Source organism: Colossoma macropomum, unplaced genomic scaffold (assembly GCF_904425465.1).
Source record: "Colossoma macropomum unplaced genomic scaffold, Colossoma_macropomum, whole genome shotgun sequence".
Taxonomy (NCBI): domain Eukaryota; kingdom Metazoa; phylum Chordata; class Actinopteri; order Characiformes; family Serrasalmidae; genus Colossoma; species Colossoma macropomum.
This window is the reverse complement of record NW_023494809.1, coordinates 18,909,974-18,937,679: the sequence shown is the minus strand read 5'-3', so window position 1 is coordinate 18,937,679 and position 27,706 is coordinate 18,909,974. Positions and strand designations below refer to the sequence as shown.

Below are 27,706 nucleotides of genomic sequence, written 5' to 3'. Positions count from 1 at the left end.
ATTGTTTTACTTTCAGTTCAAAATTAACCAAGCACTCTGCATTGTCAAATGCATTTTCTAAAAAGCTCCTCACAAAGGATTATTTGCCCTCATTTTTGTTTTTTGAAAATATACAAAAATGACCATATTCGGACTTCAGCGTATATGTGCAGAGTTCAGTGTGAAAATCTCACTTTTTAAGATGCTCAGCACACATATAAAAGAATATACGTTTAACGTACATCTTCAGGATTAATGATAGGTTTTTATTTAAGAATGTTTTATGTATAACTGCATTGCATGTAGACTAATTACAGAATGTATTTATTACTTGTAGTAATTCAGCTCAAACCTGATCATAATCACATGAACGCTGGGTGAACTTGAGATTTCCTTCTTGCTGTTGCTTTTGTTGGTTTGCTGCTCATTCATTTATCCACAGGTCTCTCACGAACATTCACCAGCGTATTCTGCTAAAGACGTCATTGACACATCAGCTCTGTGTTTTGCTTGTAAATGAAACTTCGCATTCAACATACTTCAGTGATGAGTAAATGAATGGCGTGGTAGCAGCTGGAAATAACTTTGTTTTTATCAAGAGAGCCATCAGTGGAATGTCTTGCTATTTAAAAGCTGTAGTTGAATGAGGTGGCTATAGTCACGGTGTGTGAACGGTTGAGCTTTAGGCTGGAGCTGTGGGTGGTTTGTAAAGCCAAACTAGGAAAATGCATCAGTCATTTAAAGCATTAACACATTATTAATGCATAAATATTCCGACTACCGATATGAACCATGACACAATATGGTATATACACATTCATGATTCTACCACATCTCAAAGGTTTGGGTTCAGATCTGGTGACCATTGAAGGACACTGAACCAATTTTCATGTTTGTGGAACCAATTTGAGATGACTTATCATGGTGGAAGTAGCCATTAGACGATAAGAAGGTAAATTGTGGCCATAAAGGAAAGCATGTGGTCAGCAACAGTACTTAGATAGACTCTGGCATTTAAACACTGCTTGATTGTTATCAAGAAAACACCATTACACCACCACCGCCAGCTTAAACTGGGAAAACAAGGCAGTTTGGGTCTACAGATTCATGCTGCTTATGCCAAATTCTGACCCAACCATCTGCATGTAGTAGCAGAAAACGAGATTTGTCAGACCAGGCAAGATTTTTCCAATATTCAACTGTCCAATTTTCCTTCAGCCTCCTGCTTTGGAGCTTCAAAGCAATGGTACAGATTATTTTCCTCAAAGAAAGCCTTATTTTTACTTGTTTTTTTTTGGAAAATACACTCCAAATGTGGTGACATAATATTCCCCAAGTGAAAAAAAAAGTTCTTTATTTTGAGGGAAACACGTTGACGTAATGCTGTAACCTTCTGAATTGGAACTTGAGCCACCCTCCATTCTCTCTATAGAGATATTAGCTAAAGTCACACCCTACAGGTTCTCTAAAAATACCGTCCAGGCCACACAATGCCGCCTACGTCAGCGCTGCACAAAGGGAACACTATAGGCCTGACGTCAGGGGTAATCTCCATTCCGGAGGGGGGGTGCGCCTTTTACTGCCGATCTGTGACAGGTCTGGCAGTTTGTTAGTGATTAAAGTGCAGATTAGAGAAGGAGAAACTGATTCTATCTGCGAGTAAAAAGAGCAGCTTTTAAGCTGGAGCTCTCCTGACACCCGCAGCATGAAAAAATAGAAGCTTCCATTCACTGATGCATTGTTGGTGGTTGTTGAACCAGCTTGTGACCTCTGTCAGGGAGCCTCTAGGTGTCAGCCAAACAAAAAAAAGACCAGCTTACATCTCCTCCTTGCCTGGAAGCACTCACATTAATCGCTAATAATGTGGTCGGAAAAAAACGGATTGTGGGCAGTTATTTGAGATTTAAACAGTGTGTTTTTGAAGAGAAATGCTCGTTGAGTCATCACAGGTCTTTTTACTGACATATAGCAGAAATGACTGGCTAACATTTCCTTCTCAGCAGGTCTCTTACTCACATTTTGTACGTAAAAGCAGTAGTTCTGTGAAAAAAATGAGACAAATTAGTTTTTGCTCATATGTAAACAATCCTCGAAGACACGTTTGGTGTCCGAAGTTTGCTTCTTTAGTTTTGTACTGGAGCTACGAGGCTAACTGAAGCAAAACAGAAAATGGACAATATTAGCATAGCTAAAAACGTATTAGCCGCCACCTTAAAGCATGAATTATGGATATCCATAATTATGGATAGCATGTTAAAAGCCACATAACCAAGTCAACTTAAGATTACTTAACAACTTCACGTGGTTTGAGGAAAGTGCGATGTTTTAGACATGCTGTTTGCGCAATGCTAGTTGATGTGCATAAGCTTCTATTACTTAGCTACTTTACATTAGCTACATTAGCCTGACTGACTACATTTGGGCTAAGCAGGAATTGGATTTTTCATGTGATTATAGCTTTAACATGTAAACCTGACTTTTTATTAGTTTTGGAGTAAAACTTTGAACTAAACCTTCTTGTCAAATTCACGAATCATTTATCATTTCTGGTGAGTTGGCTGTGTGGCTTGTCAAGATGATAGCAAGTCAAAGTAGTGCTTTACAGCAGGTCTTACTAGTGTGAGCTAATCTTTGTTAGACTGCTAAACAAATGTTTTATTGGTTTTTCTTTTTTCTTTTTACGTTGTTATTATCTTATGGTTTTTTAATAATGTATTTTTCTTAGGGAGGGTGGGTCACGGGGTTGGGGGTAGCAGGGCTAGATGGTTACAAGATATTGTGGAATTGACATTGTTATAATTGTAACTGTTTTCTTTGAAGTTGTGGAATAAAAAAAAAAATTAAATTATCGTATTTTTCAGCAAAATTCTCAGCTTTTAAAAGGTTTACAAATGTTTTTGAATGGTGTAATGCTCAAATATGCTATATTAATAATGCATTAACACATTATTAATGCATAAATATTCCGACTACCAAAATGACCCATGACAAAATATGGTGTATACACATTTATGCTTCTACAACATCTTAAAGGTTCAGGTTCAGATCTGGTGACCATTGAAGTACACTGAACTAATCTCCATGTTCATGGAACCACTTTGAGATGACTTATCATGCTGGAAGTAGCCATTAGAAGATAAGAAGGTAAATTGTGGCCATAAAGGAATGCATGTGGTCAGCAACAGTACTCAGATAGACTGTAGCATTCAAACTCTGCTTGATTGATATTAGGGGGCCAAGAAAACACAATTACACCAGCTTAAACTGGGGACATAAGGCAGTTTGGGTCCATGGACTTATACAGTTTATGCCAAATTCTGAAGATTTTTCCAGACTTCATCTGTCCAGTTTTTCTTCAGTCTTCTGCTTTGGAACTTCAAGCTTAATAACTTCTAAGTTAAATCTATACCTCTTTTTTCTTGCAGTGATCAGGTGTTGAGAATAATCCCCAGCAGTCATGTGGAGATCCAGTTACTCAAACAGCTTTTTCAAAACATGACGGTAAGTCATTTCAAATCACTTACATCTGCTCTAAATGCAACACTTAGAGTCACTTTCAATGCAGGTTATATGACTTTGCTTGTTCACTGAGCGGATGAGAAAATCAATCAGTGCACACAGCAGCAGTTTCAGAATGGTTTGATGTGAAATGGTTCACTGTAGAAGATTTTTGTTACAGTGGTGGTAACAGGAACCAGGTGTCCCAAATATTATATACTATCTATTATTTACAATTTTATTTACTATCTGAAACAACCAGTGAACTTACATGTGTATTCTGGGTTTATTTGTCAGGATGATAATGGTAAAATAGTGGTAAATCAGAAAGAAATATGGCCACACTGAACACTGCCTTTTCCATCAAATTCATAGAGATTGTGATGTTAAGAATGCTTGTCCAGCACCCGTTCCACTCCAGTACCAGGCAACCATCCTAAGAGGAGTGATGTGTAACCCTTTCGATAACAGCAGTGAAAGAAAGGAGGGAAAGTGACAGTCACTTTTTGTGTTTCATTTTCCCCTTTAAGGTCCACTTATAACATTTTCTGTACTAAAAACAGTAATTTACTTTTACAGTAATTGTGTATTTAGTGTGCAGAAGTGTGTTCGCTGTCATCGACAAGACATGGATTGACCAGGAACATCCATACTTTTGCATATGACTGTATGTAAATGAGCTCTGCTCTGAAAGGCTGACACAGTCACAAGTGAAATGAGGCACAAAACATTTAAAACAGCAGCAAACAGTCATATTTAAATGTGTGGTTGTAACATTACAATAGTGGAGATTTCAAAATGGGTAATTTAGTTTCCAGATATGGACGGTATGGAGTAGGGAGTAAACAGTGCATTTCGGCAATGTCTACATGATACATTCAACTCTATCAAAAAAGCAAAGAAAGATCTTTTTTCCGTTATATAGGCTCTTTAATAGAAAGCTCCAGGTAGTGTACTGTTTGAGTAGCTCAGTTTGTCCCAGTGGGGAACCCAATTAGATATCAGTTTGAAACATGTAGGTAGGAAATGTTCACATGGCACTTACAAAGAACATCTGAAATGCATGAAAAGTGCAGTTACAGTTATAACCTACTGTACCACTTACAGCTGCTACTAATGGGCTTAAAGCCACCGTGGATGGGGTTAAAGGTGTTAACAGTTCTGCAGTATAAGGACGTGTCATGAATCTGACGTAGACTTTTTCTTAGGACCTCTCTCAAGAACAAATTTAAGAAAAAACATGGGAAAATATTGGTGAATGGGGCCCAATATTATTGGTTAATATTATATTTTCACCTGCATGATGACGTCGTCAAACTTCAGAATGTTTTAGAGTCATTACATTTTGATGGAAGATTATAAGAAAACAAGACTTCTGTCTTTTAAAATTATATAATATGATAAATTGTGCTTAATATGACATGGACCATGAATTAACAAGGTGAAAAAAAGGTTGACTTTTGATTTTTTGATTGAAATTTCATTTGATTATTAAACTCTAAATTATTAAAATCTAAATCTTCCAACATCACTGTGAAAGAAATAAACAAAAAAAAATTGAAAAAATGCGAAAAAAATGTAAGTACTATTTTCTTAAGTTGAAGTTTATGGGTAGGGTTTGGTAAAGCCACCTCCCAGTAGACAGCACTCTATAAATGATCATTTTGTGTATATTTAGCTTATTACTGTCTGAAATAATGCATTGGGCTCAAATAGATCATAATATAATGTAAATATATAATGTCTAAATATTTAATTTTGTCTGAATATTTAATATTTAACAGTTTGAAGTAATTCAGTAGAGTGGTCCATATCTGATATGATATATACACTTGTTGGGTGGAACGTGCAACCACTGTTGCTCTCACTGGACGTCAGTGATGAAAAATAGAAGTGTTCACTCTGTGTGGAAGTTATGATTTTCATGTTCAGGTTCAAATTATAACGAGCTATAGCAAAATGCACTGCTTTTTAAAGTGAAAAACATTTCTTTAGGGTCTTTGTCTGAGCAAATATGATTTATCGCGGTTAACAACACAAAATAATGTGAATAATCATGATTGATGAATTGAATCAATTGTCATTCGTGTAAACAGATTTCATTCTGAGTGGTGTTGGACCATTTCTTTTAATCTGCTCACACTGTGTAGAGTACAGCTCGTATTTTCTAAATGGAAAAAAAAGCCCAAAAAATAGTTACAAGGTTTTGTTATGACAGTGAGGGTAAATGAGATGAGTGGGGAAATCTTGCTTTCTCTCTAGATGATATGGGTTTCAACCATAATCTGAACCATTTACAAAGGGAAAAGGAGGCTTTCACTTCAGTGAAACACTTCTTTTCAATTACTCTCATCCACTATTGTGGACTTTTCTGCGAGAGAGTGGAGTGGAGAAGCCCTCAAACGCCTGGCAGCTTGCCAGCCTGATACGATGTATGGCGTCTCTCATGTATGAAAGCCTAAGCATTTCTCCCCAGAGAAGATGAAAGAGCTTTCAGCAGCTTCTTCTAGTGAAGATGTGACAGTGAGATCAGCTTGGAGTGCTTGAAGGGTCTGCAAGCACTTCAGCCTTTGAGGGTGGCAGCAACATTTTTCTTACCATTTGGGAATAATTATGCTCCAATTAGAGCAAACTGCCATGCCCTGTTATTACTTTCAGTACGAGGAAATGCTTGTTTGCCTTACATTAGTTTGAACATGGAAATGAAACTGTGAAGGATACAGTTGCCATAGCCAACCATAGCCATTAGCAAACTACATCACCCTGAGGAAACTCCTTAAAGGGAACTTTCACTGACTTTTTTTTATTTTAATAATTCAATGGTTGAGATGTTAACAGTGTTATTCAGAGTGGTTTGATATGAAATGGTAGAGAAATATACTCACTGATTTCTTTACAGTGGTGGTGAGGAACCAGGGGTCACAATGTCTATGACACAATTATAGCCACTTTATTTACTATCTGAAAGCACCAGTGAACCACCATGTGTCTCCTGAGTTTTTATATGTGATGTAGATGATGGTAAAATAGTGGTAAACCTGAAGAAAATAACTTTTTGGGGGAATTATTTTGCCTTGCAGCGCCCTGTGTGTACCTCTCCTTATTAATACATATGTTTTAGGCCAAAATCTTATCTCAAAACTATTGTAAAACTATTGGCTTGGTGCTTTATTTGAAGTATTTGAAGTAGGAATAATATACAAATGTTCCCATAATAGGTTCAAAGAAATTAATGAACTATGAAGAATGTCTGCATCTTTAGAGACACCTCCTCATCCAATCAGGGCCAGCTCTAGCTTTTTGGGGGCCCTTAAGCAGGCTGTTTTTGGGGTCCCTCTTCTTATTAACTGGTGTACTATAAAATTATAAGCTAACTAATAACAATGACTATCACAAGTTATGTAAATTATATAAACGGCTAATTGTATATTGTAGTTAATTGTGGCTAATTATGGCTGCTGATTGTGCGTTTGGTGTTCTAATAAGTCAGATAAACCTCTCAGCATTCTGGATCCAGGGGTCTCATGACACAGTATTTCTTGCTTACCCATCTAACTTTAAGCCTAGATCCCCCTGGTGGCTTTCATGTGCACACGCACAAGGATTAATCACAGCCTGAGTATCTAAACCTGAATTAACAGATAAAGCTGTCTGAAAAATGAGTTAACTGCCTTTGTGGCCCACTGCTTGTGTCGCATATTATATAGGGTTGGCACTGCATCCAGTGTTTCTACTGAAATCAAGGGTATTAACAGGGAGGTTATCCCCCTTTACTGCAGTAACAATCTCTATTCTTCTGGAAATGCTTTACACTAGATTTAAGTGCGTTCAGCCACAAGAGCGTTAGTGAGGTCAGGTACTGATGTGGGATGATTAGTTCTGGATCACAAGCTTCACTCCAACTCATCCCAAAGGTACTGGATGGAGTTTTATCCCTCCAGAGAACACAGTTTCACTGCTCCACAGCCCAGCACTGGGGGGATTTATAGCTCCCTAACCCCCAGAGGGCACTGGGCATGGTGACTCGTGGCTGCTCCAGAGCATCCGGTTCTATTGGTGAGTGCTTTTCTATGGAGATGATACAAGCTCTGTTTGCACAGTTAAACACCTGTGTTTGTCATGTTTGCAGCTTAAAGGGGAATTTAATTCCACAAATGTTTCAACATTTCTGCATGATTAGCTGATTAAGATGTAAACAAAGTCATTCAGAGTGGCTTGATGTGAAATGTTACATTCCAGAGAAGCTTACAGAATCAGAATTCGGTACTGATAGGAACCAGACGCTATTAAGTTATTACAGAAAATGGAATACGCTGCCTGATGTCTGAGAGATACGCTTTTGGACTAAAATGTATTTTTTTTTTAATCTGTTCATAGTGGAGAGGTACATGCAGGTCATTATAGGGCAAAATGGTCCCCAGAGAAAGCTTACATTTTACAGATTCCACTATTTTATCACCAAAATTGCATATACAAGCTCAGAAGACTGTAGGTAGGTAAGTAGTAGGTTCACTGGTTGTTTTGGATAGTAAATAAAATGGTTCTGCTTGTGCTGTAGTTATCGCAACCCCTGCTTCCTATCACCACCACTAAAGAAATCAGAGTCTGTAAGTTTCTCTACAATGAACCATTTCAAAACCAGACCACCCTGAATGGCGTTGTTTACATATCAACCACTGAATTATGCAGAAAATAAGAAAAATCTGTGGAATTCCCCCTTAAAGTAGGAGAAATCAGTCATTACAAGAGCTGTCTGAATACTTTTGGATAGATTGAAAAAATCAAATGATTAGATGGAGCCCGTCTGCACCTTTTCAGTTGATTTCAAACGATTTAAATAATCTAGACTTCCGAAGGGCTACTTTTTTACAAACTCATCTAATAGAAAGCCTTGTAAAGCAGATGAAAGATTTCACCCGGGCCTAAATTGAATATGGATAGTCTTGGATTCGGGCTGGTGTGAGTGATTCTGCTTTATGGCTGTGCTTGGGTGTGAAGGTCCTTAGCGTTCCGGCTGAAGGACAGCTCCAGTGTTTGCACAGCTGCCTCCGGCTCCTTTCATTTACTCAGGCGTGATGCCCTTGGAGCTACGCTAACACTGCTGTCTGAGAGTGCGCCAGGTCATTTAGATTATTCTCCTGTGTTTAATTTCATTGTACACAGTGGCTCTTATTCATCAAAGCTGCTTATGGTCAAATCTGATTGTAAAATGAGTGCATGCAAATTTCACAAATTCACAAATGATACAGAACACAAGAACACAGGCACTGCGGAAGCGTCTCATACACTGCAATAACACTGCATTTAAATATGTTTTGTTATTACTTTACATTTTATTCTTTGTAGTTGTCATATATGGAGGTCAGAATATGCCAAAATAATAGATGCTCATTAATTAAAAAAAACACCTATTCAGCTGGCAGCAGTTTAACTCTGCCCTTTGAGACTGAAGTTATAAGGAATGTTTCAGCCCAGACTGCTTGTTTGATGAGGCACAGAACAGGGCAGCCAATCGAAACAGAGTTTATTCACATATATCAGTCCTAAAGGCCCAGCCTGTTTAATTCTAAGGAATGAAGAGAGGTTGGAAAATGGTTATGTAAAATTAAGTGGACCTGGGGGGTGAGGGGCTGTTTTTTCCTTCTCCCAAGTTAGTCGAGTATGATCTGGGCCATATGCAATAAAACCACACTGAGTCTTGATTGAATTGGGGCCACACTTACAGTAGAACAAGCTTTTAGCCCTTATTACGTTTGACTCCAGCACAACAGTCACACAGAAGTCTCTGCAAACCGTTAAAGTGATTTAGCCATTATTCTGCGAATTTGCCAGCAATTTCGCTTCTACTAAATGGGTTGCAGCTGGAGCTGCGGGCCAAACAAGGACAAATTAGTCCACACAGTTTTCTCTATGCTAGACTTTTCCCTCAGTTTGATTTTATTCAGCTTCAGAGAAAAAGTTTAAACTGAACATTTTTATATGAAATTAATTTGACATTTTCAAACCTCCTAGGCCCCCCGTGGCTAGTATGACTTGAAACACCCCTCCTTACTTTTTGTTTAATTATTTCTCGCTCTTAGCTCATTGATGCAAATTAAGAAGTTGGGCTGAAGGTGGAGATTAGAAATTTTCATTCTATGGCACATTTGTGTCTATGAATAGAAGAGGAGATATTGAAGTATGATTTAAATTTGTTGAAACATTGTGGGGTGGCATGGTGGGTAACGCTGTTGCCTCACAGCAAGAAGGGCCCGTGTTCGATTCCCCAGCCGGCCGCCGGGGTCCTTACTGTGTGGAGTTTACATGTTCTCCTGGGTTTCCTCTGGATGCTTTGGTTTCCTCCCACAGTCCAAAGACATGCAAGTAGTTGGTATGTAACAAAATACAAGTATTGGGAAGCTGCATTCAGAACAGAGAAATGAAGTATCTTTGTTCAGTACTGAGCTCTGCTAAAGCCTGAGTAGACTGATAAACCAAAATGATGATCATTTATTAATCTCAGTATTACTGAGCTCTGCTAAAGCCTGAGTAGACTCATAAACCAAAATGATGATCAGTTATTAATCTCAGTGTTACTGAGCTCTGCTAGAGCCTAAGTAGAATGACAAGTGAATGATAAGTCAATGTGATGAGCCAGATATTAATCTCAGTGTTATTAAACTCATTTGAGGGATGATGGTGCTAAACAGTCTCCTCAGTAGTGGACTTAACATTGTTAAGTTGTTAACATTGTTATGTTGGATGGACTCAAGCATGCATTTCATGACAAGTTACATACATGTCATTAACTGAAAATCATACAGGTGCCCACTTTATAGTCAAATTTGCAAGATTTTGTTATTGGAATATGCCAAATTGTTTGTTTAGTTAATGAGACAGCAGTGGAATTATGGGAGCGGCAGTGGACTGAAGCAGGTAATGAGAGCCAAAATAATGTTTTAAACTTCATTTAAATAAGTGAATATTTGATGAAACACATTAACCGAACAATTACACGAAGAAAACAGCCAATTAGTAACAGCAAAGAACATTGGGAAATGAAAAAAAAATGAGAACAGCAGGGTTTCTAAATATATTCAGAATACTTTTTATGTATTGTAATGGAATATGCTACTGAATACATTTATGACAGTGTCTTCAGTATTTAGCCGTCAAAGTACTCTGCCCAGCACTGATGTTATAAAGCAGCTTTCAAGACAAGCGAAAAAAGACACTGTTTGGCTTTGAAAAGTCTTTGAAAAGAGAAGTTCTTGGTTGCTTGTGTAACTCACTCTTTAAATCAGAAAAGCTTCATACAGCTGGACAATGCCTTATGTCTCATGCTCGTGTTTTCCTGACCCTGACATGGGCCGTCTGGTTGACTGAGACATCTGAGACTGAGACGTCTTCTTTATCTGGACAGTTGCCACGGCTGAGAGTGACTGCCTGTCTGTGTTGAGTTCACACAACGCTGGACACACTGACACATTCCCTCTGCTTAGCTTATTTTATTGGACTGTTTCTACAGAAACAGTTAAAACTGCATTACAGAAAACTGTGTTGAAAATTAGCAGCATGTTTGGGTTATTTAGTTTATTGAATAGCTATTATTTACCAGATATATAAACAATATTTTAAAGAAAAGTAACGTGACAACTACTTATAAGTCAAAACATGTAAATAAATAATCTTTTCATGGCAATAAAAAGTTATGTAATTACTCTAAATATATGTGATATAAATGTAGCCGTAAGGTGCAATAATGAGGCCTGATTGAGAACACTCCAGATTATTGCTCAGGATATGATACTAAATGGGCAGTCAAGATAGTTCATAGAATCTGTATTGGGACAAGAGCCAAAATCTTTTAGTTTGAAGTTTCATGTTCTACCAACAAAGCCACCTGCTTCATTCTAGCCACCATCAAATCAATCCGGGACAAACTATTCACTGTTTAAGCCAAGTGTTGGAGAAGGTACAGAAGCCATCTGTGAGCACGGTCTGGCTTGAAGAATTAGATGAGGAATTACAACAGCTGTGCTGCTACACTATTGTACTAATCTATTTATTAAAAAAAGACAAATCCTTATTGTTTACCAAGGGAATCACACTTGCTATCAGCTAATAGTGAGACAGCAAGCAGTGCTGTGTTTTTTTTTCTACAGATAAACCCATCAAATCAGGAGGATTTGCAAGAGACTTCACCCACAGCCATTTTTTCAACAGGATTTTTTGTTGATGGAGAACAATGGAGGGACAACACTTTACTACCAGACCCCTGAAGAGAGTTATTTAAGCCTTTTCAGCTACAACATTTCTAGGACTTGAATAGTTGCATGGTTGCAAGTTGAAACAGACAGAAGATATGCATGTTTGGATATTTTACGGAGGTTTGGGCGAAAAATTTAATCCACTTTCACTCGCGTGAAGTCAAGTAATTTCATTGAGACCTGCCTATGTGGTTTTTGACACTGTATTTCATATGGTTATCTATTATCTATCTATAACCTGAACTGGCCAAGCATCACAGCAGAGGGGTTTGACTGGGCCACTGGGTAGTGGGCTTTGCACTGCATTGGCAGAGTTGGACTGGGCCACAGGCTGGAAAAGTTTTCAGTTCAGTGGAGAGAGTTTGACGCAGGTGCAGGCTGGGACACTTTATACCATAGCAGCAGAGGGGTTTGACGAGGCTGTGGACTGTGAGACTTTGTACTGTGGTGGTGGAGTTGGACTGGGCTGTGGACCAAGAGATTTTCACCACAGTAGTGGAATTTGACCGGGCCTCAGATTGAGAGACTGTGCACCATGATGGTGGAGTTTGGCTTGGCTGTGGGTTTGACTAGGCCTCAGGTGAAGGGGTTTTGCATTCCTGTGGAGGGACGAGACTGAGGTGCTGACTGGGTGACTTTACACCATAGAAGCAGAGTTAAGTTACCCTTTATTAATCCCAAAATGGGGAAATTCAACACATTTAACCCATCTGTGCAGTGAAACACCCACACACACTAGGGGGCAGCCCTATCCACAGTGCCTGGGGAGCAGTTGGTGATTAGGTTCCATGCTCAAGGGCACTGCAGTCATGTCCTGGCAGCTCAGGGGATCAAACCAGCGACCTTCCGCTCACAAGGCTGGTTCCCTAACCTCTAGCCCACAACTGCCGCTCAGTTGGAGGGATTCTGCATTGCCGTGGTGAGGTTTTACTGGGCCATGAGCCATGAGTCTTTGCATCATTTTGAGAAGTTTGACTGGTCCATGGGCTAGGAGATTTTTTTCAACACAGAGGTGGAATTGGACCATGGCTCAGGCTGATGGACTCATTGCATTGCAACACAGGAGTTTGACTAGGCCGTGGGCTGGATGTCTTTGTATCATTATGGAAAGGTATGTCTGGGCCATGGGCTAGGAGATTTTTTCATCACAGAGTCAGAGCCGGACTGGGCTGCAGGCTGAGGGTGAAGAGGTTTGACTGGGCCATGAGCTGGGAGTCTTTGCATCACTATTGAGAAGTATGACTGGGCCGCGGGCTGGGAGACTTTTCTCAACAGAGGCGGAATTTGACTGGGCCTCAGGCTGAGGGACTCTGCATTGCAGCGCAGGGGTTTGACTGGGCCATGGGCTGGAAGTCTTTGCATTGCCATGGATAGGTTTGACTGGGCTGTGGGTTGGGAGACTTTTCCCCACGAAAGGTGGAGTTGGAGTGGGACATTGGCTGATGGCCTTTGTAGGAGATTTTGTATGTGATTGTGCTTTACTTTATGTAATGGCTATACACGCATATATCACGTTCTTTATGTGTCATGAGTGTTTCAAAGCATAAAAACGCTGTCAAATATGTCTCACAGTGGCATTCTAAGATATCTGGCAGTTTCAGTCCGCAGTTTAGTTTGGTATTTTTAAATCTTTTTTTGTTCTATGCATCTCCTTTAAATTAAATTCATCATGAGGCAGGAACACACATTTCCTCGATTTCTTGTTACATCAATATATTATTCTAGATCCCAGATCACTTCAGACTCTGCATGTGCTAATAACAACAAACAACAGAAACAAGTAGAATAATTTGAGATTTAGCCATCTACTCAATGAAACCTCGAATATTTCTAGCAATAATCTATAATCGGATTCTTAAATTTCCCTTCATTTCAGCAGAAACTCAACTTCAGAACACAAAAAGCGATGCATTGCATTGACTTGATATAAATGTGTACATGAATAAAATACATTATATAATATTGCAACACAGTTATGTTTTTCAGTTTATTTACTTTTACAATAATTGAGTTTCAGTGCATAAGTCTAAGTCTCAGTACTGCCGATGGTTGTTGATAGTGTAGTGTAGAGTTTGAGTAGCTCTGTGCTTTGTTTTCTTGCTTGATGGGTCAGCTGTAGCGGCCAAACCCGAGTGGGCAGTGAGTTGGCAGGAGATTATAGGACGCTGATGCTGAAGCTGTACTCCAGAGAGCGAGATGTGGGCTACTGCGAGTCTTTCACCATGTGCTGTCGATCTGCTGTGGTTTTGTGGTTCATTAGCAGTGGTTAAACATGTACACAAACACATATATGTATATACTCAGAGCGCATTGAGTCAAACGACTTACTGAGGCTCAAAGCATTGATCTTCAGCAGCCAAGTGTAATTTAATCCAGTCAAAAGCCTCTAAAAGGCTTTTGCAAACCTGATACAAACATGGCAGTGTGACTTGAAGGCCTATTAGAGATGGCTGATTAGTTTGGGAAGAAACAAGTCATTGTTTTTGGTCAGACTATGCTGATTGTCTATTTGTCTTGGGCTGAGTGGGTGGATCTTGTTGAATTCATTGTAAATTTGTTGGCAGAAAAATGTAAAGCCATTTTAAGCTCTGTCACAGTGAAAATACAGTGTCCTGTGATCATATCATTTTAGGTGGAATATGTCAATACACAAGTCCAATATATGTTATAAAGCCAGTTTCTTAGACCTAGATTTGGATAGGCTTTGTAAGTTACACAGACTGGTCACTTTACTGGAAACCCTTGTAGCTCCATCTTGCTGGTGTATAGTTTGAGACTGTAACTCATCTTTTGATACATGGTTTGTGTTAGCCAACCCATAGCCCTTCATTCGTGGTCAGTTTCTGACCACAGAGTACCACAGATAAACTATGCAGCAACAGATGGGCTGCGGTTTGCAAGTGCACCTTTATAAATACCTACCTAGTGGCCTAATAAATGGACTAAGCGAAGCTCATGATCAGTGAAAAGAAGCGCAAGGTCAGTGGGCAGCTTAATCTATGTAGGGGAAATAAGCGGTAAAACAAATACATGTTCAACTGAACACAGATGATTTGAAAAGTTGACTGACTGATTGGACATTACTGTGCAGGTGGACTTCTGGCAGCCCAGCAGCACTTCTTTTATCCACATGGGCAGCTCAGTGGACATCCACGTGGGACGAAACAGCACAGGACGTCTCAAAGCTCACCTCCAACAGACCCACATCCACTATGAGTAAGAATGTGACACTCTTCCTCACACTCCACTGTCCCCTAACACACTGGTTTCAAACTCTGGTCCTGGAATAGCCCTGTCTGCTTAAAATCTAGATTTTATTATTCAATTATTTACCTTTAGACTTATTATTTAGTTTTGAGGAAGTTAATTATTTAGTAATTACTATAGAACTAGGATATGCATTCACTGGCCACTTTATTGGAAACACCTACCTTGTACTTCCACTCACTGGCCACTTTATTAGAAACACCTACCATGTCCTTGCACAAACTGGCCACTATATTGGAAACACCTACCTTGTACTTCCACTCACTGGCCACTTTACTGTAAACACCTGCTTTTGTACTCTCACTCACCGGCCACTTTGTTAGAAACATCTACCTTCTACTTCCACTGACGGGACACTTTATTAGAAACAACTACCTTTCACTCACTGGCCAAGGTGGAGCTACAAGGGAGGGTCCTATATAGGGTTCAAGAGGTTAATTAGCTGATGAATCAGGTGTGTTAGGGCAGTAAAAACACCAACATTTGCACAGCAGGGCTGCTCCAGGACCAGGATTGGCAACCACTTCTGAAAAATCCCTGGAGCGCAAAGATCAGTCTCTGGACCAGAGGAGAAAGGTGGCTTCCTGCGCTCACGATCCGACCCAGACCTTTCCTCAAAGCAGCCTTTCATCCTCTCCGCCCATCAATCACTCAGCCGAATCAACAGCGCAGCGGCACTTTTATCAGTCTGCCGCAGCCACAGAGGCTCCTGCTGTCCCTCCCTCGCTCGCTCCCTCCCTTCATTCCTCTCACTCATTTCACCAATCCAAACAGACTTTGCAGGCTGATGCATTTCAGCAAATTTAGGCGAAGGCTTTGATGCCTCGGGCCAAGGAAAAGTGGGTAAACGTGTCAGACCCAAGCGAGCTCTGTATATGTTTCTCGGGCTTTTTTCCACAAATTTTATTCATTTTCAGATGAAGAAAAAGAGCAAAAACAATGCAGATTAAGCACACTTCTGTCATGTGTACAATAATTGCAAGAGTCCACCCTTCATTTATTTATGTCCATTATGTACAAGTACAAAAATGAGAAAACATATATAACAGTAAAATTACACAAAGCATAATATGTATTTATATAGAATAAAGGAAAATAGAACATCTTTGAATCCTGGTGATTCCACCATTTAAAAAAGCCACTAATTTTTGGCACATTATCAATGATATTTTCATTGATACTGCTAAAGCAACGTCTTCGTGCGTGCCACTCTGCTCCATATGTTCATGGTATGCGATTCCCTGCAGAGTGTTCTTTGGTTGTGAAGGACCTGCGTTGACTTCTAGAAGCAATTCTTGCCTGGAAGCGGAGCAGTTTTTATTCACAAGCTGTGAAACACACCGGCAGTCCCTGTCCATCAGTTTCGTCTTTCGGCCACAATTCTGATGAGAATTTCCTGTAGACTGCGATTTTGTCACTGCTGGTAGACCCATATGACTGTACGCTTCGATACACCTGCAAATGGCCTTTGTCACGCCCAAATGCAATCGCTCCTTTTTGCCAATCATTAATATCTGCTTTGTGACCACCGTTCACTGGACTGTACCACCTCTTCTCAATCTATGAATCCCGTCGCACAACCCGCAGGTACTTATAGCCAGATCATTCTCATGCACCACCATCTGCAGGAGCCTGAAGTTACTACCACCTTAAACACACAAGGTGACTAATTTTTTGTTCGGGGAGCTTATGTGGGTCATCCATAATATTGTCAGCCAGCTGATATATTGGTTGGGTTCTACTGGAGAATGCAGAAGATTTTTCTTGTTTGAGTTGGAGGAAACATACATGATTTTTTTACAAATAAAACTGTAAAATTAGAATTTTCTGTGTATGAAGTGAAGAAATTGTCCTAAATCTACGGTAGTGTCATTTTTTATAAAACATAAGTGGAACAAAGACTAACTAAAACATTGAGGAATCAAATGTTTTCAAATTATAACCAATATAAATATTAATAGAGATGTACAAATAAAATATCACAGAGTAGTAAGAAAAATAAACACTGAAATTAACAATCTGATCTTTTTCAGTCCCTGATTCAACACTTAAGAAAAGAAAAAGAAAATTGTATTTAAAAAGTCGATTGAAATACACCGCTATGCTTTGTAGTTATAAACAGGTGGACTTTGGCGTGGAAAAGGTTGAGAACCTCTGTTATACAGTGTCACAAACCACATAAGGAAGTCTATTTGAGATTAGTTAGTAGTCAAATATGTCATGATTTTAGGCATGTAGTTATCATGATGCTAATTAATGTATGTAAGCTAACTGTTAGCTACAGTAGCCTCATAGCTGCAGTGCAAAACTAAGAAAGCAAACTTCAGACAGCAGACATGTCTTGGTTGATTGACTATGCTTAAGTAGATTTGATATTTCACCACATTGTTCCTTTAAAAAAGACGTTTTCGCAGCCTGAACAGTTGGCACATGTGAACGGTTACAGCTGAATGGCATAATCTCTAACTGAAAACCATAGAAAGCTCTGTGGCTGTGTTGACCAAATGCAATCAGCGCTGCCACTTCCTCAAGTTAAACCCTTACATAAACAACCATTACTCAGTGTTTTTGATTCATCAGTCTATGACCTTTTGCTCAGATATGATACGCTGTCCTCCAGCTTCTGACTCAGCCTGCCTTTCTATTGCATATTACAGGAAACACGGTACTATAGCCAGTGAGCCACTTCATTCTACTCAATTTAAACTGGACACTGTCGAATTTGAAGTAATTTAACGCTGGTGATTTTACTGTGAAGCAGTTGAGTGTAAATAAATCCTCTCTGTCCTGCCCCCTGCTGTTCCCCACAGGGTGCTCATCCCTAATCTCCAGAAGGAAATGGAAAAACAGGCAGGATATCGATCCTCCAGAAAGCGCCGTTCAGAATTCCAGTACGACTATGAAGTGTATCATCCGTTGGAGGAGGTGGGTAAAGCATTGGCTTCACTGAATATTTGGCAATAGGATTAGATTGTGCTCATCAGATGCTGTTTATTTGGTATTATTACTTTGTACCTACACTCTTTGGCCATTTTACTAGAAACACCTACCATACAGGTGCACTTTGAACGTTTACTGTAGTCATCTGTTGCCTCAACCCTGTCTATCAACATAAAGAGACCACTTTATTAGAAACACCTGCCTTGTATGTCCACTCACTGGCCACTTTATTAGAAACACCTGCCTTGTATGTCCACTCACTGGCCACTTTATTAGAAACATCTACCTTGTACTTCCACTCACTGGCCACTTTATTAGAAACACCTACCTTGTTCTTCTACTCATTGGCCACTTTATTAGAAACACCTACCTTGTACTTTCATTCAATTGCCACTTTATTAGAAACACCTACCTTGTACTTCCACTCACTGGCCACTTTATTAGAAACACCTACCTTGTACCCCCCTCTACCTTATTCTTCACTGGTGTTATTTCACTGGTGGATCATTCTCAGCACAGCAGTGTGACACTGACATTTTAGTATGTATGGTGCTGGTACGAGTGTATCAGACACAACTGTGTTCCTGAGGTTTTTGCACACATCAGAGTCACTGTTAGGTTGAGAGTGATCCACCACTCAAAAATATCCAGTTAAACGCAGCTCTGTGGTCAGAAATTGACCACTGATGAAAGACTAGAGGTTGGCTAACACAAACTGTGCTTTAAAAATGGGCTACAATCTCTAACTGTTAACCTACACAGTGCATTTTTGTGGTAGGTGTTTCTATTAAACTGGCCACTCAGTATACATCTTGTGGCACACAAGAGAGAGAGTCTCCAGTCTGTGACAAACCTCAGGCTGGGGAAGAAGCATGGTAAATCAGTCATGTCAGTGGAGCTTCAGAAGTGCCTCTCTCTGCCTCTGTGGGTGCAGCAGCAGAGCCGAACCATCCCTCAGGCTGTTGTTTTTCCGTGAGCCTGTTCTTCTTGTACACACCAGACAACAGAACAAGCAGAGTTTTTTTAATAATCTGAGCAATGCTAACCTCTTATTACACTCTCCCTCTCACTGCAACCCAGCTTCAGCTTAAATAAACCCATACATACGCAGCTCTCACTCTCTACTTTAGATTACATGATATGCTGATGAATGAGGAGCAACTTAGTGTTGACAAGTGGATAATAGCACATTTTTAAGCAAGTAATATCCTAAACGTCTTAGTGTTATATTGAAATCAGCCATGCGAGGCTCTTGAAGGCATTGAATGAATTCTTTGAACGGCAGGTTGTTATGAATAAAGCAATAGATCAGCAAAATAGGAAATTTCCCACTTACCCCATGTTGCTTATCTAGCTTTGCATTGTACCTACGAGGCTAATGTAACTAACAAGTAATGGAAGCTTATAGCTCACCCAGTTAGCATCAAGTCTACATCGTCACATACTGTATGTAGTTGTTGTGTAGCCTTATGAACACTGGCCTTCAGAAATGTATTAAAGTTACCGGCCTAAAGTGCATCACATAGCTGAAAACAATAGTAGCCGTCTTGAACTTTGAATTTTGTCTGTACTCTTGTCAATTTTATGTATCTCATATGCGGTCATATGCAAAATTTGGGCTTTCTGGTCAAATTACAGAAAATAAGTCCACATGCTCTACAGAGAACACACTTCTGCACATTTTAATGCACAGTTACTGTTTAATTGCTGAATTTGACAAATTGGGAGAAACGCAAAATATGGTCTGTACAAAAATTATGGCACCTTTTATTTTAAAAACACCTACCTTGCACTTCAGCTCACTGGCCACTTTATCAGAAACACCTTCCTTGTACTTCTACCGACTGGCCACTTTGTTAGAAACCCCTACCTTGCACTTCAGCTCGCTGGCCACTTTATCAGAAACACCTTCCTTGTACATCCACTGACTGGCCACTTTATTAGAAACCCCTACCTTGCACTTCAGCTCGCTGGCCACTTTATTAGAAAGACCAACCTTATAAGTCCACTATATCAGTGTACAGTTACTGGCTGTAACCCATATGTTGCTGCAAAGTTTACCACTCACTCTCTACCTTATTCTTCATTGGTCAGTTTCTGACCACAGGACCACTGCGAACCTGATATTATTTATCTGATGGATCATTCTCAGACACAGCAGCGTGACACTGACATGATAGTATGTGTGGTGCTGGTACGAGTGTATCAGACACAACTGGGTTACTGGGGTTTTTACATGTGTCAGAGTCACTGTTAGGTTGCAAGTGGAACGCCACCCAAAAATATCCAGCCAAACGCAACTCTGTGGTCAAAAAGTGACCACTGATTAAAGACAGATTGTCTAACACAAACTGTGCATAAAAAATTTAATACCGTTTAATTGCTGAATTTAATAAAATGGGGAAAAATATAACACAAAATATGGTCTGTGCAAAAATGATGGCACATTTTATTTATTTATTTTACAGTATGTTAAACTCAGCTCATAAATAGAAATTGTGCACAAAAATATGCATTAAAATATGCACTAAAATATGCACTAAACTGTGCATGTGTTTTCTCTGTAGAGGATGTGCTAACTTATTTTCGCTTCAGTCAATAAAATGTGTCATATGACCAGGGGTGCTCAAACTTTTGCATATGACTGTAGTTGGACACCAAACATCTTCACGTTTACCTGTCTTTACATTTACAACTTTACGTGAACTTACAGTTCACACTTTCTGCTTTATACCATGTGATATGTTCACAAATGAGGAGCCACTTAGCTTTGACAAGAGGATAATAATACATTTCAGGCTTTTAATATCTTAAACCTCCTGGTATCGTTTTGATAGCAGCCATGCTAATCTCTTAAAGCCTTTGAATGAATCAGGTTGTTATTAGTGACAACATTAAGGTATTAAGGTAATTGAGTCAAGAAGAGATGTAATGTAACCGCTGTAATAGACGTCTCCAGTGTGTCAGAGAGCTTAAACAGCGTTTTCTCTGACACTTCATTATAGAGGCTTTTCATATCTGAATCATCTGCACAGTGTACCTGAGATATTAGAGTGGATTTTGATCTTTGGCTGGTGTAAAAACACATGAGATGGAATTTGGAGATGATCATGGACTTTTTTTAAGAGACCGGAGAGTAGAATGAAATATGTGAGAAGGATAAAGAAGTGATAAGTGATAGTTTCATTAAAAGCACATATGGAAACCCTCCAAAATCTGGTTTAAACACAGGAAAGATTTCAGTACTGACATCATAACAAGAGGATACAATGCGTAGCCTTTGGTTTTATTCCCAAGATTGGACTGTTATCAGGTGTTCTTTCAGTTTTGCAATTTTTGGAAAGAATAATAGCAATATATGAACAGCTTTCCATTTAATATGATAAGCTACTGCAACTTGACAAAGTTTATTATAAACATTCTGGGCAGCTAAACCTTTATGGATAGTGATAAAGCAACGAGCCACATGGGCTATCATGATTCTACAGTGGTTAATGGGTGTTGTTAGGCACAGTGAAGTCAAATAAAGTCTGCAGCAACACACATCATAAAATACACCAATATTCAATAAATAATGTGATTTATTAATAAAAATAATTGTAATAAATATCTTTGTCCACTAAGCATTGTAGTTCATTAAAGGAAAATTCTATGTGTTTCAATGTTTCAAAACTTTTGCATAATAAAACAGTTCAGATATAAGAAAACTCATTCAGTGGTTTGGTGTGAAATCCTCCATTCTAGAGAAACTTAGCAATCAGAACTGTTTACAATGGTGCTGATAGGAACCAGAAGGCAAAATAGTTTAATGTCTCTAAAAGCTCCCTCACAGAAAGTTATTACACCAAAAATAGAAAGTTTTAACCTAAAACATTTGTAACACATAACACATATGCACAGTGGAGAGATGTATACAGAGTGTCGTAAGGCAAAATAGTTCCCAGATTTACCATTTTTTTCACCATTATTGGCACAACGTATAAAAACACCTGTAGGTTGACCGCTTGAATTCCTCAGAAAATTTTTAAAAATTGGTGGAATTTTCCTTTACCATGAGTGCGGTCATATTTTGAGTGTATATGTTGGTATATATTAAGTATTTTGAGTATTTTACAGCTTCGAAAGTGCCTCAGCCAACTGGATTTTAGAACCAGATCTATCTATTTTAAAACACTATATATGCCTACATTTGACCTTCTTTTGACTACAGATCCAGAGTTGGATGTTTGAAATGAACCGGACACACCCGCACCTGGTGGACATGTTTTCTATTGGACGGTCCTACGAGGGACGGCCCCTGTATGTGCTAAAGGTATGTGAGAGGTGTGGAAATGAACGCTCAGTGTCCAGAAAGAACTCCCTCCGGCCTGACTAATGTCCTTTCTTGTCAGTTAGGAAACAGAAAACGGCTCCATAAGAAGGCGATGTGGATAGACTGTGGAGTTCACGCACGCGAGTGGATCGGCCCGGCCTTCTGCCAGTGGTTCGTCAGAGAAGTATGTATTTCAGTATATCAGTAACAGTTGTTTCTTAAAGTGATAGTTTGGCCAAATGTACAGTTTCTCCCCTTAGCTCAAATGTAGTCGATCGGCCAGGACGTGGTTGGTGTCTGGAGTTTGCTTCTTTAGTTTTGCACTGGAGCTACGAGGCTAATGTAGCTAGCAAGTAATAAAACCTTGCTTATACCCCACCAGTAGCATCATACACACTGCAACAGTGGATGAAAGTGTGCATGAAATTCAGGCTTCAAGATGGCCTGCACAGCTTTTTTTTAGTTTGGTCAAAAGTTCTCCTAAATTACATTTTTACTACATTTTACTACATCTAAGTTAGTGGATTTTTACTCAGTTCCACCACTAAACTTAGTCATTGCCAGTTCCCACCCACAGGCTATGACACATAGAACCCCCAGGGGTGGTGGGCAAGGGCTTTCCCCTTCTCAGACCTCTGACCACAGTTAGCTGAGTCATCACTGGGATTTGAACTCATGATTTCATGTTTCCTGATGATCAGTTGTGCCACAACCATTTTTATTTAAAACTGCACTAGCATTACTGAGTCTGGATTAAAAAAAAAATCTAAAATATGGTGTGGATGCGCAGCTGTAAGTTGCCTGTAAAGCCTGAAATAATAACTTTAAAGTCGGAGGCATACTGTCTGATTTGACAGGAGTTTTTTGGACTAGATCTTTACATATTAACGTCACACGTGCAGACTCAAAAAGAAGGTCCAGCTCAATGTTTAGGTCTCAAATGCAAAATCAGCATTATACTGGTGAAGATATGGTGACAGTAGTAGATAAAAGAGGATACACCCTTCACCAAGTTTTGACTGAGTTCTCTTTGAATGCTCTTTGAGTGAGCTCGCGGTCATCAGATTCATAACCAAAGCACAATCCACATTACATGTTGCATGTATTTACACATTTCTGCCAGAGAGGTCTCCAAATTCCAAAATCTTAGTGTAGCTTTCTGTCTGATCATGAGGCGCTATCTGACCACAGGTCACTCTACTCTGAGTTTATTCACCTTTTTGTTCTTTCTTGGACTCAGAGGTTTAAGCAACTTTGTGGCTCCTATTAATCACAACTGTCCATCTGCCTAATTAACAAGAGATCATGAGTTCAAATCCCAGCAAAAGCTCAGCCATCCATAGTGAGAAGTCTGAGAGGAGGAAGCTCTCATCCCCCGGCTGGGGGCCACTGGGTGATGAGCGGAGTGGAAACCGGTGGGTGGGAACTGGCACTGACTAAATTAGGAGAGAAACTGAATAATTGTCCACCAAAAAATAGAAGTGATTTTGGCTCATAAGATGCCAACAATTCACGGTTTTTAGTTATTTATTTATTTATTTCTTGAGCTTAACTTAAAGTGTTTTTACTGATCTAACATAAGATGCAGTAGTAAAAGATTTGTGCTTGAACTTTAACTAAGTAACTAAGTAGAGAAAAAGCTCTGAAGAAAGTTGTGAGAATTTCAAGTTTTATTTCCATTTTTATGGAAAAAACAGTATGTCAAAGTGTCATAAACCACATAAACAAGTCTTAAAGGGGAATTCCACCAGAGTGGTTTGATGTCAAATGATCTATTCTAGAGAAACTTACAGAGTCAGGGTTGTTCACAGTGGAAGTGATAAGAACCAGATGTGAATCATTTAATGACTCTTAAAGCTCCCTCACAAAAAGCTATTATATGATGTGGTTATAAATATGTTTGAAACCTGAAACATTGTTTTACAATAGATTTTAGATAAGCTTTTGCCATAAAACATATTTTTTAAAACCGTTCAGCACAAGAAGATTTACACAGGGCGTTGTCAGACAAAATAATCCTGAAAGAACTTTTTTTTTTTTTTCAAATTTGCCACTATTTTACCATCGTCAACATGTGCTGCTCATGTAGACATGTGCATTCACTGGTCATTTTGGATAGTAAATAAAATGTCTATATTTGCGATGTAGACAGTGTGACTCCTGGTTCCTATCACCACCACTGTAAAGAAAATATAAGTAAGTTTCTCTATAATATATCATTTCACATCAGAACTGAATGATGTTCTTTAAATCTCAGTGATTGAGTTATGCAGCAATTTTGAAAAATCGCCGGAATTCCCCTTTAATAATCCACATGGTGTAAAGCAAGAGTATCATGTGTACACATGCAGTTTGCACTATGCTAATTGGACTACATAAGCTTCTATTATTTGTTGGTCACATTAGCCTTGTAGCTCCAGTGGAAAATTAAACGTGCGAACGTCCGACACCGTTTGGTAAAGAGATGCTTTGCTGAACTTTAGCTTTAATCCAGCTCTTATTGTCTCTGACAGTAAATGTAAGGACATGACAGCTCTTTTCCTGAGGTGAACCCACTGCAGGGCAAAGAGAGTGCAACACTGAAGTAAATCCACTCCATGCCATTAGAGCCGGTCACTTCACATCAGTTTAGACAGCCCTGAAATGCCGGGCTGCTAAAACCGCAGAGCCGTAGCATCTCAGGCTTTATGGAGGAATTTAGCAACAGGGGGTTAGAGGGGCTTTTGTGATGCTAATCTAGAGCCAGTGACTTCTCAAAACATCCTTCTGCATTCCATCTAAAATGAAATCGCCTCTGTTTCGGTACAAAAACTTGTGATAAGTTGATCACATGAAAAATATAAAATAATAAAGGAAAATGTAGGATATACTATTATTTATCATTTTACTAACTATTATACTAATTATATACCTCAGAGAAATGAAATAAAAACACTTTTAACTGTTGCTGTGTATATTATTTTGTATATCTTATGTGTACGAATAAAGAATTAAAAAAAACCTCTTTGCTCATTTCAAGTTACGAGTGACAAATAACTACACAAAATGTAAGAAAAGGCCAAGAGGGACCCAGGAGGGTTAAACAGAGGCGATTTCATTTTAGATGGAACGCAAAAGGATGTTTTGAGAAGTCACTGGCTCTAGATTAGCATCACAAAAGCCCCTCTAACCCCTTGTTGCTAAATTCTTTCCTATCATGACATCACAAAAATGATGAAGGTCCCATTTCATGGAAAAACAAATTTCCTCACTTTTTTGAAATATAAGAGTTTTATATCTATATTTATATCTTCCTTCAGGTATATTTGTCCTACTTTTGTGATAATCACACTATCTAGAAAGCTGCTTTGGTACAGTGGCTGTTGTAGAAAGTGCTGTACTGCTTAAAGTGAGCTAAACAGGAAACTGAGCGAACTGATCTTATATCAAGCATAAAAGAGAATTTATCAATAAAAGATGGGAAATAGAGCCAAAGTACATCTGATGTAATTCAAGGTGTTTCAGTACCTTCTTTAGGCCACAGTGTGGCAGAGCACAGATGCTCTTCTAAAGCAGATTAACCCTTTAGAAGATGTCAGTCTGATTACCGCTCTACTGATGCCTCCTGAACCTCATCTCCCTAGTGCTACTATACACCAGACTAGAGCTCTTCACCTACAGCAGTGCCAGTAATCTGTCACTCATTCTGGGCGTGAAAGCCAGGGTTTATGGTTGAAAACTTCTTTAGGTTCAAAAATTCTGTTTTACATTTTATTTAAAGAGAAAATTACACTGATTTTGTTAAATATCTGAATAATTCAGTTGTTGACATGTAAACAACTCATTCAGAGCGGTTTCATGTGAAATGCTTCCTTCTAGAGAAACTTACCGACTAATATTTTTACAGTCTTGGTGATGTCTACAACACAAATATGGGCATTTTATTTACTGTCTAAAACTACCAGTGAAACTAGACGTGTCCTCTGAGTTATATGTAATGTTGATTATGGTAAAATAAATAATAACTTATCTGTGGGTACTGTTTTGCCTCACAATGCCCTGCATATACCTCTTTGTTGCATTTTACTACTATAAAACAATATCTAGGCAACATATTTGTCACTATTTTGAGTACTAACTTTCTGCGATATGGCTTTTAGCAGCATAAAACTCTTCAGACATCTGGTTCCTGTCACCACCACTGTACACAATTCTGTTCCTCTAGAACTGAGCATCAAACCACTCTGAATGACTTTGTTTACATCTTAACCATTTAATTATGCAGAAATGTGTATAATTCCCAACAAATGTAGGTTATACTATGAATAATTGAGAGGAAGGAGAGGCATATTAGGCATTTTATAATAAATGTAAAACTTGAACTAGTATAAAATCAAAGTAGACCGCATGGCTAAATACACCAGTACATGTATTGCTAATTGGTGAGCAAAACATGGTGAAAGTGATGTGTATAAGCAGGGAAGGCTGTCTGCAATGGTGAGGATTAAGGTCTACTGGAGATGTTTTGCAGCATGGTGAAGGTGGTCAACAATGGCATGACACACAAATATGATAATATGAAACTGAACTGTGTCACTGATCCTAAAATAAAGATATGAAGAATCGTACTGTCTTATTGGCCACTTTTTTTAGAAACCCCTCTCTTTTAGCTCCACCCTGCTGGTGTACAGAGACTGTTACCCATCTGTTGATGCAGTTTGTGTTAACCAGTCCTTTTATCCGTGGTCAGTTTCTGACCACAGAGCTGCTTTTGGCTGGATATTTTTGGGTGGTGGTCTACTCTCAACCTAGCAGTAACACTGACTTCTCTAAAACTCCAGCTGCACCGCTGTGTCTAATACGCTCATCCCAGCATCACGTAGGTTACCATGTCAGTGTCACTGCTGTGCTGAGAATGGACCACCACCCAAATAATATCTGGAGGGCAGTGGTCCAAAACCACCAGTCATGAACAGGATTTGGGGGTCATGAATTATGCAGCAACAGATAAGCTGCAGTCTTTAATTACAACCCAGTATAGTGAGCCCTAAGGTATTTCTAATAAACCACCCAAATAATATCTAGACAACTGACCAGTGAAGAATGGGGTGGTAGGGGGAGAATAAATTGTCCAGTAACAGATGAACTACAGCCTGTAATTACATGCCAGTATGTAGTGGCTCTATAAGGTATGTGTTTCCAGTAAAGTGGCCAGTAAATGGAAGCACAAGGTAAGTGTTTATAATAAAGTGGCCATTGAGTGGAAGAACAAAGTAGGTGTTTCTAATAAAGTGGTCAGTGAATGGAAGCACAAGGTAGGTGTTTCTAACAAAGTGCCCAATGAGTGAAAAAACAAAGTAGGTATTTCTAGTGAAGTGGCCATTGAGTGGAAGAACAAAGTAGGTGTGTTTACAATAAAGTGGCCATTGAGTGGAAGTACAAAGTAGGTGTTTCTAATAAAGTGGCCAGTGGGTGGAAGGAC

The 27,706-nt window shown here is 39.1% G+C and overlaps 1 protein-coding gene across 1 annotated transcript in view; it reads left to right on the top strand.

Moving 5' to 3' along the window:
* Positions 1 to 27,706, top strand: part of cpa6 (carboxypeptidase A6) — a 48,441-nt gene that overhangs the window by 8,495 nt on the left and 12,240 nt on the right. Inside the window, exons 2-6 of the mRNA XM_036558797.1 lie at positions 3,405 to 3,480; positions 14,818 to 14,942; positions 17,804 to 17,918; positions 22,144 to 22,245; positions 22,325 to 22,429. Coding sequence (XP_036414690.1) covers positions 3,405 to 3,480; positions 14,818 to 14,942; positions 17,804 to 17,918; positions 22,144 to 22,245; positions 22,325 to 22,429 — 523 coding nt within the window. The remainder of the gene's footprint in view (positions 1 to 3,404; positions 3,481 to 14,817; positions 14,943 to 17,803; positions 17,919 to 22,143; positions 22,246 to 22,324; positions 22,430 to 27,706) is intronic.